At 39.3% G+C, this 14,454-nt stretch overlaps 1 protein-coding gene across 1 annotated transcript in view; it reads left to right on the top strand.

Moving 5' to 3' along the window:
- LOC148013112 (adenine nucleotide transporter BT1, chloroplastic/mitochondrial-like) overlaps window positions 1-7,689 on the top strand; it is a 28,612-nt gene extending 20,923 nt beyond the window's left edge. The window contains exons 2-3 of the mRNA XM_087667560.1: window positions 6,528-6,692; window positions 6,782-7,689. Of these exons, the coding sequence (XP_087523686.1) occupies window positions 6,528-6,692; window positions 6,782-7,249 (633 nt within the window). The 3' untranslated portion in view covers window positions 7,250-7,689. The remainder of the gene's footprint in view (window positions 1-6,527; window positions 6,693-6,781) is intronic.
- The last annotated feature ends 6,765 nt before the right edge of the window (window positions 7,690-14,454 follow it).

The following is a 14,454-nucleotide window of genomic DNA, read 5'->3' as shown; positions in this document are numbered from 1 at the left end:
GAGAAGTTAATTGTATTTAGATGCTATGCGATGAATTCATAAACAATATATAAGGCTTCACACAATGTCAACTTCTCGTTCTCGCAATAGTAGGTGCGTTTTCATCACTTTGAAGATATATGTTGCAACTTGCATACTTGATGGATTGCATGGCAAGCAACTTAGTCTAGAAGAGAATCATTTTCGAAGCTCTAGACCTTTGCCTAAGCTCTCGTTAATAGCTCATGTTTGATAGATTGGGAGTCTTGATGTTGTGCATAGCTAGTGTAAACAATAATCATTAGGATTAAAACTACGATACCTTGAGATCCGCCGTCCGATAGCAACTATGTTTATCAATCCTATTCGAGGTTGGGCTAGATGCAACAACAACTCTAGGGCAAGTGAAGAGCTCATGGATTAGGAAACCCTAAGTTGAAGGAAAGACCGATGCTTTTGTACTTGTTGAGAAGAAGGCTAGGTTATCGAACAATGTAAGTGATCTATAGAACTTACGTCGCGTACAATGTTAAAACCCCTAACATATGTCTTAACCAAAAGAAGGGTGTGTTAAGTAAATTTTACATAGAACTGCTCTTGATCCCAAGGGGAAGAGCAAATGTGTGATGGAAAGGTTATTGCGACTATTCTTGCAATGTTTGGAAAAGGATACCATTGTTTTTTGTTGTGATTGATCAAATAACGTCCTAAATGCTTTTGCTTTAAACTGATTGTTGGGATGTGATTTGGATGATTATTCCAAGTACTTGTATTTGATGGTAAATGCATGGCAGGGGTCAGTGATGACAAGTTGCCATGAAAAATAAATGAATGTTTTCTTGGAAGATGATATTAGGTTGTTTGCCTTGATTGTTCTTGATCCTCAATTGGATTAATTAAGGAAGGATGTTTTGCGTGGGTGGATCATCTCCAAGGTCACACCGCGTTTCAACTCGAGAGGGCATTGCTTGATTCATGGGCCGACGGTCGAGTGGTGAAAAGGCCAACCACAGAAGTTGTGTCTCACTCCTAGGCCGCTTGGGGTCAGGTGGAGCTTTGGATACCCCTTGCTTAGTCCGGAACGGAGTTGAAGACTGTCATGAGCCCAATGTCTATGGCATTGGAAGATCCTATTCTAGATAAAGGATGGAAATAGTGCCATGTGATTTGGACTGGGTACTTCTGTTGGATAGAAGGGTTACATAATTTTTCCTATATGGGCAGGAGACAAAGATTAATTTGAAGATAAGTCAAGGAACTTGTTTGTTAAAAGGATTGTTTACTTTGTATTTGTGTCAGTGCTGTAAATTACGCGAACGAATCCTATTCCCTAAAATGTTATTAAGGAAGCTGATTTTAAGTGTCGCACATAAATGTGATAGGACCTAATCCCGGCTACAAGGGCTTGGGAATGGAAAATCTCCTCTATAGGAGTCATGTGATGTGTAGCTCCATTGTTCACAATCCAAACAGGAGTTGAAGTACTCGGCTCTGACGAGTGGGCTTCTGCGGTAACCTCGTCGGGAGGCAACTCACAGATGTGGATGAGACTCTCATATGATGTCTCTATGGAGACGATGTGGGCCTCTGCAGACCAGTCCAACAATCCCTTTGGAGTTGAGAATGTTATCAATTGAGATGGTTGAGCGGTGGCAGTACGAGTCTGATCTTTAAATTGCCCCTTGCCATCACCCTATGAGCTAAAAATGCATTAGCTTTACTTAAATAGTCTCAAAATTTGCTTAATTAATGAAGAAATCTTGTTTATTTAAAATAAACACGATCCTAGAGAGTTTTTGTGTACCATAAGCACAAACCCACTTGGGAGGGCCCAAACTTTCTATAAATACGTATGCTGCCCTCCATTCAAGACACAATCTCGTATTTGCAGATTTCAAGTGTTTCAGCTTGCTGCCCACACCTCGTTCGCGGAGGACATCTCAGCCAAATTGTCCATTGCTGTCTATATCAGTTGGTGCCTGATTTCAGTCCTCTTCACGCACTTTGGAGCTGATCCCAGCTAGGCTACTGTTGTTCATGCACAGACTTGCTGCCATATTGCCTGCCACATCATTTGGAGCGTGCGTTTGGTAGTTTTCTCTCTCCTCCAGCTGTCGCCCAGCTCCTGAGGGCTGTCGCCATGCTATGCAGCTTGCGTTTGACAGATTTTCTCTCCTTTGCTATCGCTAGTTTTTTGCAGCCTGCGTTTGGCCGTTGTCTCTCATATCAACTTGCGTTTATTGCATATTCTCTCTCCTCACTGACGTCTGCATCAGATCCAACTTCTCATTGCTACATTTGCTAGTGTTCGACATCTGGAGGTTGCCTTGCTGCGATTCGGTATCTGTACAGAGTAGGACACATTCTCCAGCTCATTACCCCCGCCATGATCCTTGAGATATAGGAGTTTAAGGTTCAATATTCATTCATTGCATAGTGTGTTTGCTGCATGAGCATTGTATGTTTAGCAGTTATATCACTTCAGTTATTTTCAATGTTTATTGTCTTTTGAGTCACCCTAACCCTAATTGTGTTCTTTTATCAGTCTATGCTTTGTCGTACGATTGTTATCTGTGTTTTTGTGTCGGAGTATTTCTTGAAACGTGATCCTAGAGAGTTTTTGTGTCCCATAAGCACAAATCCACTTGGAAGGGCCCAAACTTTCTATAAATACGTATGCTACCCTCCATTCAGGACACAATCTCGTTTTCGCAGATTTTAGGTGTTTCAGCTTGCTGCTCACACCTCGTTTGCGGAGGACTTCTCAGCCGAAGCTGTCCATTGCTGACTACATCAGTACTTGCACATATCTGTTGTTCTTGCACATATCTACTGCCGTACTGTCTGCCACGTCATCTACAGCTTGTGTTTGACAGTTTTCTCTCTCCTCCAGCTGTCTCCTAGCTCTTGAAGGTTGTCGCTAGGCTGTGCAACTTGCATTTGACAGATTTTTTCTCTCCTATGTTGTCGTTGGTTTTTTGCAGTCTGCATTTGGCTGTTTTCTCTCTCATTAGCTTGTGTCTATTGCATATTCTCTCTCCTCACTGCCGTTTGCATTAGATCTAGCTTCTCACTGCTGCGTTTGCTGGTGTTCAACATCCAGAGGCTGCCTTGCTATGATTCGGGATCCGTTCGGAGTATGACACACTCTCCAACTTATTACCCTTGCCTTGATCCTTAAGATATTGGAGTTCGAGGTTCAATATTCATTCACTGCATAGTGTGTTTGCTGCATGAGTATTGTATATTCAGTAGTTATATCACTTTAGTTATTTTCAGTGTTCATTGTCTCTAAGTTACCCTAACCTTAATTGTGTTCTTTTATCAATCTGTGCTTTGTCATATGATTGTTATTTGTGTTTCTGTGTCGGAGTATTTCTTTATAGGACTATACCTGCATGTCAACTATCTCCAGATTCTATGCTTAGTTAAGTACCTATCAAACTCCTTTGATACATATTCACCACCACCATTAGACTGTAAGCATGATACATAATAATTGAACTCTTTCTTTTCATGACATTTGAAATCCATAAAGCTATCTAGAACTTCATCTTTATACTTCAAAATGTATACCCAAGTATACCTCTTGAAATCATCCACAAAGTTCACATAATACGGAGACCCTCCAAGAGATACATCATGTGCTGGTTCCCATATGTCCGAATGATACATTGTGTTGGTTCCCATATATCTGAGAGACCCTCATGTCCACATGTTAAGTGAGGTTTCAAAAATACATGTTCTCATGACAGTTAGTGGGAGTAAGGTTAGACGGATGGAGCTTATGTAGTAGTTCGACTTTAGTGTATCCAATGATGAGGATATGCGCAAAATGATTTTGTATGTGTCAAGCAAGGGCCTTGGTTGCTCAATATTTTTATTGGTCGCACATAAAGACTTTCGTTGACTCTTATGTGCACGAGTGCCTACAATGTTAGCCTGTCAAAGCTAGATAACGCAACCTTTATAAATTCTAATAAGAAGCGGAGTAGCATTTCTATAGGTTTTAATAGGACTTACCATATGAATTGAGGTCATGATACAATTGTGAGCAACCGATTGACCAAAATGGCTCGATTCATTTTGACAAAGACGATTGTTAAAACCACGAATTTGCTAGTTTCTTTGTTGAGCACTTATATACATTTATGGTTTGCTTGAGAAAATAGTCAGTGATTGGGATTGTAAGTTCATTGGCCATTTCTAGCAAATGGTTTTAGAAGTTGGAGACCAAATTGTCCATGTCATCTTAGGGCTTCGTGAGATCTATAATGCTAAGCATTTGAATGTTGACTATAGCTCGTTTATGTTATGTATGATTATGAGTCCAAACCACCTATCGTCATTAAGCGCAAGGGGGTGAAAATGCAGCTTGTAGTTGGCTTTTTGCACCATATGCAAGAGATGTTCGAGAGAGAATATTAAAATGGCCCAAGATCGTGGTACATTTTATGCTAATCAAGTGTGTACTCCTTGAGAGCTCCAACAAGGTATGTGGGTGTATCTTAAAGTCCCATAGGGCTCTGCTTCAATAACTACCAACAAGTTTTATAAATTATCTTTGAGGTACTATGGTCCTTTCTAGGTTACCAAGTAGATAAGTAGCGTGTCTCACAACCTAGATTTACTTCGAGATATCTGAGCTCACTTGGTGTTCCATATGAGTCATTTGAAAGAACAATTGGGGCAAGGTTAATTGATAGTGACGATTGACGAAGTCTCATGACTTGAGGACACTAGTTATTATATTCCAATCAAACTTGAATAGAACTAGACGATCTAGTTGGACTGTTTACATGGAATACCTAGTCAAGCGGAAGAACCGCTCGAAGGCTAGGGCTATGTGGGAGTTAGTACATTCATTGAAGAGGTGGTTTTCCCACTTCGGTTTTGAGGATACTGCTAAGGACATTGATCATTTATAAGGGGAGAAGTGTTATACTTATTGTGTTTGTGCCTATCTTAATCTCTTTTAAGTCTTACTATTTGTTAGGCACATCATCAAGACCAAGTTTACTATAGCGAAGACAACCCCATGGGTACTATTATCAAATCAATGATATGGTGTGGGGATCTTAAGCATGAGTTTGGAGAAGATCCATGAGGAGGTTCTTGAGGCATAAATGTTGAATTTATCAAGGAAAAACAAAGATTGTTTGTAGCCATTTGCATGAGGATGGTTCTATTTGGGATTAGGAAACTAGAGAGAGGAGGAGAGGACAGTGCAACATTTAGGTACACACAAAAATTGTTGCTTTAGATATTGGTTCTTTTGTAGGACCTCTATTTGCAAGATTAGGAGTGTGTTGCCAACCTTTGTGTGTGTGCGTGTGTGTGTCACAATCACTTGTGTCAAGCATCTACAAACTTCAAAGGTGGCACATCGATACAATTATTTGCAAATCTTACTAATAACTTTACAATCCCCTTGTGGTAACTAATGGTAAGTTTAGTACGCCAAACATCACGGGCCTTTGTCTACTTCTTCTTTGTTTAGTTTCTGGTTCTTTGGAGTAGAGTTGGTGGTACTGTTGTTGGCTGGTACTTCTGTGGTCTTCATCTTCACAATGGCAATACTAATATTTATCATTCTTCTTTTTAGTGTCATTTTTGCGATGAGCCACTTTGCCATGCCTGTAGTTAGGTAGGCCGTTCTTTCTAGGCTACTTTCCCCTTTTCATCCTTTGTTCATTGTTTGCTCCTCCTATAGAGTAAGCTCACATGTTCTTCATAGGAGAATGGCATTTCTACACAAAAAGGTCTAAAGAGGTGCAGAAGCTTAGGAAGGAGATGTATGGAGTTAAGGGTGGTGGTGATCGGCAGCTTATCTTTGATTACCTCATCAATGTCTTAAAGGTCCCTAAATTTTTGTGATGATTTTACTTTAAATCTTCTTTGTCATGCTCCTGTTCTTTAAAAACAGGAAATTTCACCAAAACTAGTGAGTGTAAACACAGATAGTCTCCTTTTGACTGAGAACTGTGCAACATCAAGCATAAAGGATTTATTGTGCGTCCTCTTTGCATATCACACGACAGAGAGCTACACTTTCTTATTGTTTTTGTTCTCATCTATGAAGTGAGTTGTGAGACACAGTGAGTTTGTTTGCCTTTTTCAGTTTCCATCAGCGAATTCCCTACTGAAGTCCGAATCCTCTGTATAAAGCTCTCACATTAAATGGACGTGGGGATTGCTTAGGAATCAGTATATATTTTGTCATGGTAAGTCCCAAAATGATTCTTGTTTTGACCTCATTGTAAAGATTCTGATTGGGGGACATGTAGAATTGACACAGTTTGGGCTGGTGTTGATCTGGGCTAAATGGTATTTTCTCTATTATTTGTGTTTGATGGTTGATGCATGGATTTTAGTTGGCTGCTGCTTTTGCTGTATTCTTTATTCTTGCTCAGAGAGTTGGCTATGCAAGTCCTAGTAGCTTTGCTTTCCACGTTTGACCTAAAGCTAAGACCCTGTTTGTAAAACACTAGTTTCCCTCCTATGTCTACATTGGTTTGGCTAATCTTAGTAACTACCAATCCATGCAGCTCTTTGCATATGACACTGTCAAGAAGGTCCTTGACAGAGCAACTTGGGTGCCTTCTTTTATACCAGCGGTGCCTACCTCTTCTATAGCTGGTGCAACAGCAGGAGTATGCTCAACGCTTTGTACCTATCCCCTTGAGCTGCTTAAGACTCGGTTGACTATTCAAGTGAGTTTAATTATTTAAAGAAGGTCTTGAAGGCTGTACATGCTAAGTCCTTATTGTTCATATAACTTACCTTGTTGGTGTAAATACAGCATGGTGTGTATGAGAATTTATTGGATGCACTAGTGAAGATTTGTCAAGAAGAAGGTCCAAGAGAGTTGTATCGAGGTCTCACACCGAGCTTAATTGGTGTTGTGCCTTATGCTGCAACAAATTACTTTGCTTATGACTTTTTGCGGAAATTGTATAAAAAGATATCAAAGAAGGATCGCATTGGTAATTTACCTACACTTCTCATTGGTTCAGCGGCAGGAGCTTTTGCAAGTGCCTCAACTTTTCCACTTGAGGTAGCCAGGAAGCAGATGCAAGTCGGTGCACTTTCGGGACGACCAGCATATAATAATCTTCTCCACGTGTTGTCCAGCATTCTGGAGCAGCAAGGTCCTTCAGGCCTTTACAGGGGGCTTGGTGCAAGTTGCATCAAGCTGATTCCAGCTGCTGGAATCTCCTTTATGTGTTATGAAGCATGTAAAAGAATATTAATCGAGGAAGAATCTTAAAACAGCATCTGTATAGGCTGGTTAGTTGCTACTTCTGTTTTGCGGCTTCAAGGAACTGCTCAATTGAGGACATTTGAGGCCTGATAATTGATGACGATTAAGAATCTCAGACCAATTTACCTCAGACAAGGGTCTGTCCTCACTTGATGAGTGGGCTTTGTAGGATTGAGCAACCAAATTTAGTTTTGCAGGGCTCCCTTTCCACGAAGGGTCGGTTATATCTAAATCATACAAGATGCCAATTTGCATGCTCGTCTTCACTATGTATGAATAAGGTTGCAGTTGACTCGGCATTTGTTAACTGGCTGCCTTGTATCTGTACACTTTTCAGGGCAGTAGATTTATACTGCTGTTAATTTCTTTCCAGAGCACTCTTGAGAAATGAAATAATTATTGCTAGAGAACTTTTTCGTGGATTGACTTATACCAGTACAGATGTCTACTTTCAAGATATGGAGAATTGATTGACTTCATTTCATCCATCCCATCCCATGCTTACGCAGGAAAGTCTGTGGTCCATCCTCTTTTGTATTTCAGTATGGTATAGTCACTCAAGATTTGTTTGTTTCAAGAAATAGTCATAGAAGTCGATCATGGTATGATGTACTTCCACTGTTAATGTGTGAAAAACAAGAGAATCGACAATAAGTGAGAGGGATACTTAATGCAAAATGGGTACTGTAGCAGCCAGTGATCTAACAAAAGGATTACCAGTTGATGGAACAAGGGAATATGAAGCTATTGCCGAGTGGTTACGGAAAGATTCCGGAGGGGAGAATATGCTGCTTGTATTAGTTTCTGAGAATAGAAGTGCCAGAGACTAATGGCCAAGGTTGGAGCTAGGTTGAGTAGAAGGAAAAATGGTAGTGGGTAATGGTGTGAGAAAAATTGTAAGCTTTGGATTGGTGGATACCAGTAGTTTGCAATATTAACAGCTATTCAATATGTAGGGTAAATTTGACCTGCACTGGTAATGTGATTGGTGGTAGTCAATGTGTGGAAGGGGTCTTTGGACTTGGTCTGCAACATTTCTGAGGCAAGCATCTAGTAATGGATTGCCCCCTCACGATAGGGGCACCTAAAACCTGTGTACTCCATTAACTGGCTGCAGTAATTTGGTATTTGGCTGTATGATTCCGGCAATGATTTTTAAAAAATACGTTTGCGAGGATAATAATAAATCAAGGTGTATACTAGCATGTTAAATATAAAGTTCGTTGACCATAACCAAGAAAAAAAATGCATACTATCATAGTAAATATAGTCTGTGGAAATGTCTAACAGGGGTATAGAAGTAATTGGAAGGATTGCCAAATGGAGGAACCATGCCGTTGTTTTCAAGCTCTATACACTAGAGGCTCAAGCCAAAGTTTAAAGAGAAAAATAAGTAAGGAAATTGAAATATTTGGAGTTATGATTTGAAAATTATTGCAGAAAAGGATGTTTGAAGACAATGCTTTGGCTAGCATGGAAAGTTGTGGAAGTAGAAATAAGTGTTGACCATCAATGTTGGTCATATAATCTACTTTAATTGCAAGGGTTTTGATAAATTTATAAGTGTTGAAAATTGTTTCAATTGTATGCTCATAGAGCAATACATATATTCTTTGATGTTGTGAACTTACCAATGAGGATATCACATGCAATCTTTGGTGTTAAAGGCCAAAACATAAGAGGGAGAAAACAGGGTGCAAAAACATGTGTGTAAAGTTTGAACCCTCTACAAAATTGCACTAGATTGGAGACTTGGGATGCCATAGAGCCATAATAAAGAAAAGGAGTGGTAAGGCTATCAAGTTGTCTATTATGTACATGGCTTGGGCAAGGTCTCTATAGTTATAAGATGTGAGGGGATGGATTGAAACATTTAGGCATAAAGAGATGATGTGCCAAGTTGCAAGGGACCAAGGAGCAAGGATGGTAGCACAAAGGGTAAATCATCTCAAATGTTCCTTGACAACAAAGGAGTAGATGCTATAACATAGTGGAGGGGTTGTTAATAAAGGAGGGTGTAATGAGGGTAGAGGAGATGGCGAAATAAGCTACAAACCCTTGTTTGATCATACCTTGCCATGACTTGGTGGAGGGTGGGCCATGGAGCAAGTGTTATGAGGGTAGAGTAAGATTGTCAGAGGGGCTAAGAATATAATCAAAGGGGTTGGCATTAGGATTTGTACACTTCCACTAGTACACTTGGTTTTTTGTGTGGTCCTTTTGCAACTTGTGATCTATTGGGGTCCTTTTGAGTCTTCATTCCAAGAGGGTACATTCTCTTTTTCTCTTTGAGGGTGAGAGTGGGTTGAGCACTCTACTTGCCTTAGGGGTTATATTGTCATCTTATTCTATCTTGATTCTTGTTATGTTACTACTTAGTAATCTCTTACTTTTGTGGTATTTTAATACATCCCTTGTTGCAACTTGTGGAACCTTGAACATTCATCAATCCTTCTCCATTGAGGTATGTGGGGTGCACTTTGCACTTTGTATAGGGAATGAGCTATCTCAGCAACAACAACAATAGTGGCAACAGCAACATCAACAATAGTGGCATCATCATCATCATCATCATCATCATTTCCTCTCCTCCTTATAGAACTTCCCTGGATTTTGCTTCTCTTTCACCATTTCTCTTTCATTATTTGCTCCTATTGCTATTGAAAGGATGGTGATCTAGAACTATGTTAGATATTGTAAATGCAACCTAACTAAAGACATGAATAAGGAACTATATCTCAAGAAAATTAGGTTATAAAATGGACTTAGCTTGGACTCATAAAGGACACAATTTTGGTTTATGCAATAATAACATGTATTGATTGTATTTTCTTCAAACTAGAACAAAGTGCATTTTTATATAGCTTTAGGGATGCAGCCTTCCTCTAGCTTGGACTCGTAGAAGACACAAGCTTGGTTTATGCAATTATAACATGTATTGATTATATTTCCTTCAAACTAGACCAAAGTGCCTTTTTATATAGCTTTAGGGATGTAAGATACTTTACTTTACCCTTAGTAGTGTTCTCTTTCTTTTTCGGTTGGCTATTGAGGTACAAATATTGGCCCATTTATTCATAGATGGATCCCCCTCTTTTTCCTTGCTAGTGAGCTACATGTGGATCCGTAATCTATTAGCTTGTTTAGATTCCTTTGGCTATTTGATAATATGTATGCATATATTAGTAGTCCTTGGTTGGTAGATAAGTTACATTTTAAAGAAGAAATAAGAAGCTTCATGTTTGATCCTTCCAAAGAGATTGAAGTTGATCCTTTTGCATTTGTCTTTTAGTGGTGGTCCTCTTGTGCCACACAACTTGTGTTACACCACTTGAGTTCAATGCACCTCTTTTTTTTTTTTTTTGAAGTAGAAGCAATCGATGCACATTTCTTTTTCTTTCAACAAAAGTGATGGTATGCAATACTCTAGATTATGTAAAATGTTGTTCATTAAGATATCTCTAATTGGTATCTTAGACTTATAATTAGCATTTGCTATGATACCCTTTTCTAGAATTGTTGTATCGGTGCCTTCGAATTGTGTCATGTGATGTTTATTTTGGTTACATGATCTACAATCGAGTCTTTTGAATTAAAACATTAGCCCACATGTTCTAGTTTTAAGTGCATGATGCATATATTGACCTTTTTCCTATGAGTCAAGTTGTTGAGTCCATCCCATTGTTATTTTGTGGTGCCTTTCAATTAAGTCATGGATAAGCTTAGGTTCTTAGTGTTATTAGAAAGATGCATGCTTAAGTTGTGGATAAGCTTAGTTGCCTAGCTATTAGAAATATGCATCCCATTGTTATTTTGTGGTGCCTTTAGATTAGGCGGTAGATAAGCAAAGGTAGTTAGTGTTATTAGAAATATCCATGCTACTTTACACAATAGTTCTCTAAATCCTCTAGGAAGGGGATTGTTATGAGTTCTCTTGATTCTCATCCATGCTCACACACTCTAGTATCATACCACTTTTAGCACATGTAAAGGTCACCATTTGGCACCCTACACTCGATCCACTCATTGTTACTTGCCCTTGGTTGATGCTTTAATCTCGACTACAACTTGTCGTGAATGTGCATGATAGTGGCTCACTTTTGGGTAGATTATTGTGTGATCATCACCATTATTGAGTTGCCTAAACACATAAGGCACTTTGTGTTCTTGTTTTTGTTAAGGCATATGCCACTTTTGATTCTTAGATCCTAGTAGGAACATTGAACTCTGTAATTCACGCTTCCATTACATTAAGCCTTGTGTATCCCTTTTTTTTTTCCTCATGTGAGATTTTGGGCATTTATTTTGTGAGATTGGGTGCTTCATCTTCTTCCACTTGAGTGAATGGCTTTGCATGCACCTATGCCTCATCTATCTCACAACCTAATTGATTCAATTCTTGGAAGTCACTACCTTTATCAAACTCTCATTCTTTTGACTAGTGGCATGATGATTCTTTACTTTGATATTAAGCACAACTTGAGTGTTCAACGTATCTAGGATTTTGATCAGAGAGAGTATGTGTATCTCCGCACTTCTCTTGACATCGTTTTGAGTCTCTAGCTACTATGTCATAGATGAAGAGGGAATATGAAGCCATGTCTCACACTTTATGTAGGTATTTTCTCTCTTGTATCATTGGTTAGGCATATACTTAGAGGGGGCTTCTCATTACAAGAGAGTGAACTCACTAGCATTCATTAGGGGATTGATTTTCTTGGGAGTGTTCTTGTGGTGATTGGGCCCTTCTTAGTCTATTGGTCAGGGGTGGATGATGGGAAGTGGATGATGGGGCCCTTCTTAGTTTATTGGTCAAGGGTGGGGTGGATCACAGGAAGTGTTATTTGAGAGGTTATAACTAGTGTCCTCATGAGAAAATTGGGGCATATACCTTGATAAGTGCTTTGTGATTGAAACCTCATGGGAGTGTTTTTTATTTCATTATTTTATAGAAATCTAGTAGTGGTGCTTGGTAGGTCATCCATGAGTTGCACACTTGGCATAGCTGGTGACTTGGGACATGATTATGCTTCTTCGACATTTTGTGATCTTTTGAACAATGTATATAGTTGAATATTGTTGGATGTTCTTCTTGAAGCTTTGAGAAGACCTTGCTTGGACATTAGTGAGGTGATACATGCAATGATTTTTTTCTCTAACCTATGCCTCATACTTGAGGGATATTTTTTGTGTTGGATTCTTTATATTATTGTTTGATTGTTAAGAAGGGATGTTAGAAACATATTTTTCTTTACAAAGTACTTAAATGGACTCTCTTATGAGGCAATCATTATGAATTTTCTTTGATTTTGTCCACAATAACTCTCTTGAGCCTCATATAACTTGTTATCTATATAAAGGCACCCTATTTGGCAACCCACACTCTTGTTGATTCACTCATTTCACTCACTCTTGGTTGGTGCTTTGCTCTTGGCTCTTATTATGACAATAATTGGAGACTCACATTAGGGTAACTCTCATATGATCATTATTATGCTTTACATTGTCCTCATTTGATTGTATTTATGCTTTATAACATTGTCTTGTCACACTAGAGTACAATCTTATGGTATTGCACACACACACACACACACACACACACACACACACACACACACACACACACACACACACACACACACACACACACACACACACACACACACACACACACACACACACACACACACACACACACACACACACACACACACACACACACACACACACACACACACACACACACACACACACACACACACACACACACACACACACACACACATGCACGCACGCACGCACGCACGCACGCACGCACGCACGCACGCACACGCACACGCACACGCACACGCACACGCACACGCACACACACACACACACACTTGCATTGTATCTATACATTGTAACATGCATGTATACACACATTGCTGACCCTAACCTTCTTGGACTATTTTTTGGATGACAATGCAGCTAAACTACAACTCAAGAATGGTTTAGTTGTTTAATAACATTTGGACCTTGTGTATGCTCCTACTCTAACCCTAAACATTGACAATTCAAACTGTTGAGGCTGATGTTTCTAGTAGGAAATTCTTATTGATTAGTCAATTTATAGTATGCATGACTATATCTGACAGGAAGCCCCCCTACTTACCTTGATTGATGGGGAAGCACTATAGTACGTAAGTTTGATGTAGCAAACACTACATAGACAATTTATTATTGATCACTAAGGTTGGTATCCATAAACCATGATTAACAAAACCCCCCCCCCCCCAATTGACCTATTGTTTTGGGCTTTCGTTGTGAGTTCATGCCTGATCATTAACCCGACATGCTCCAATCCTAGTTGATTGCAGATTATGACAACATTAATCATAAATTACACACCAATAGTTGCTTCTATTGAAGTTATGGGCTCCCACAATCCTGGAAAACAAGGAATGAACTGAATTTATACACTATAGCATTCATCCTAGACCATAAGGGGCCCTTGATGACCCTTTGTAATGTAAGTATACACTATAACTCAGATTGGACTGTCATGTAGACCTGGAAAGACTTTACTAGCGTGTAAACTTTCATTGATTAAAAATAAAAAATACATAGGTCAATTCTAGGTACTAGTGACCAATGAGCTCCCATAATTTGAGTATGTAGAAAAACTGGGGCTGAATTGAATATTTACTAGAGAGTATACATGCATAGACCATATTTGACAAGAAGGCCCTCTATTGTCCCTTAAGAATGTAGTTTTCACTGTAAATGAGGTTGGACTGTCATAATAAATTCAAGCATGGAAAAGACTTTACATGTTGCAGGGTTAGTTTGTAATGATTGACAAAACAAAGAACTATATTCTAGTTAACTACACACACACACACACACACACACACACACACACACACACACACACACACACACACACACACACACACACACACACACGCACGCACGCACGCACGCACGCACGCACGCACGCACGCACGCACGCACGCACGCACGCACGCACACGCACACGCACACGCACACACATAAGACATTTTGCTATTGATACCACATATATCAGTGATAAATAGGTCTATATGGCACTTATTATTGGGAACCTAGTCACTCTGAACACCCTAAAATAAACTCTTGTATAGTGGGTGGACTCTATAAAGTAATCTTAATGAACATAGTGTTAATGAGAATAGTTAGTAATAACCTTT

Source organism: Lygodium microphyllum, chromosome 26 (assembly GCF_053477565.2).
Source record: "Lygodium microphyllum isolate KBCC chromosome 26, Lygodium_microphyllum_v1.1.10, whole genome shotgun sequence".
Classification (NCBI taxonomy): Eukaryota; Viridiplantae; Streptophyta; class Polypodiopsida; order Schizaeales; family Lygodiaceae; genus Lygodium; species Lygodium microphyllum.
Note: the sequence above shows the minus strand (reverse complement) of the source record. Positions and strands in the feature narration are given on the sequence as shown.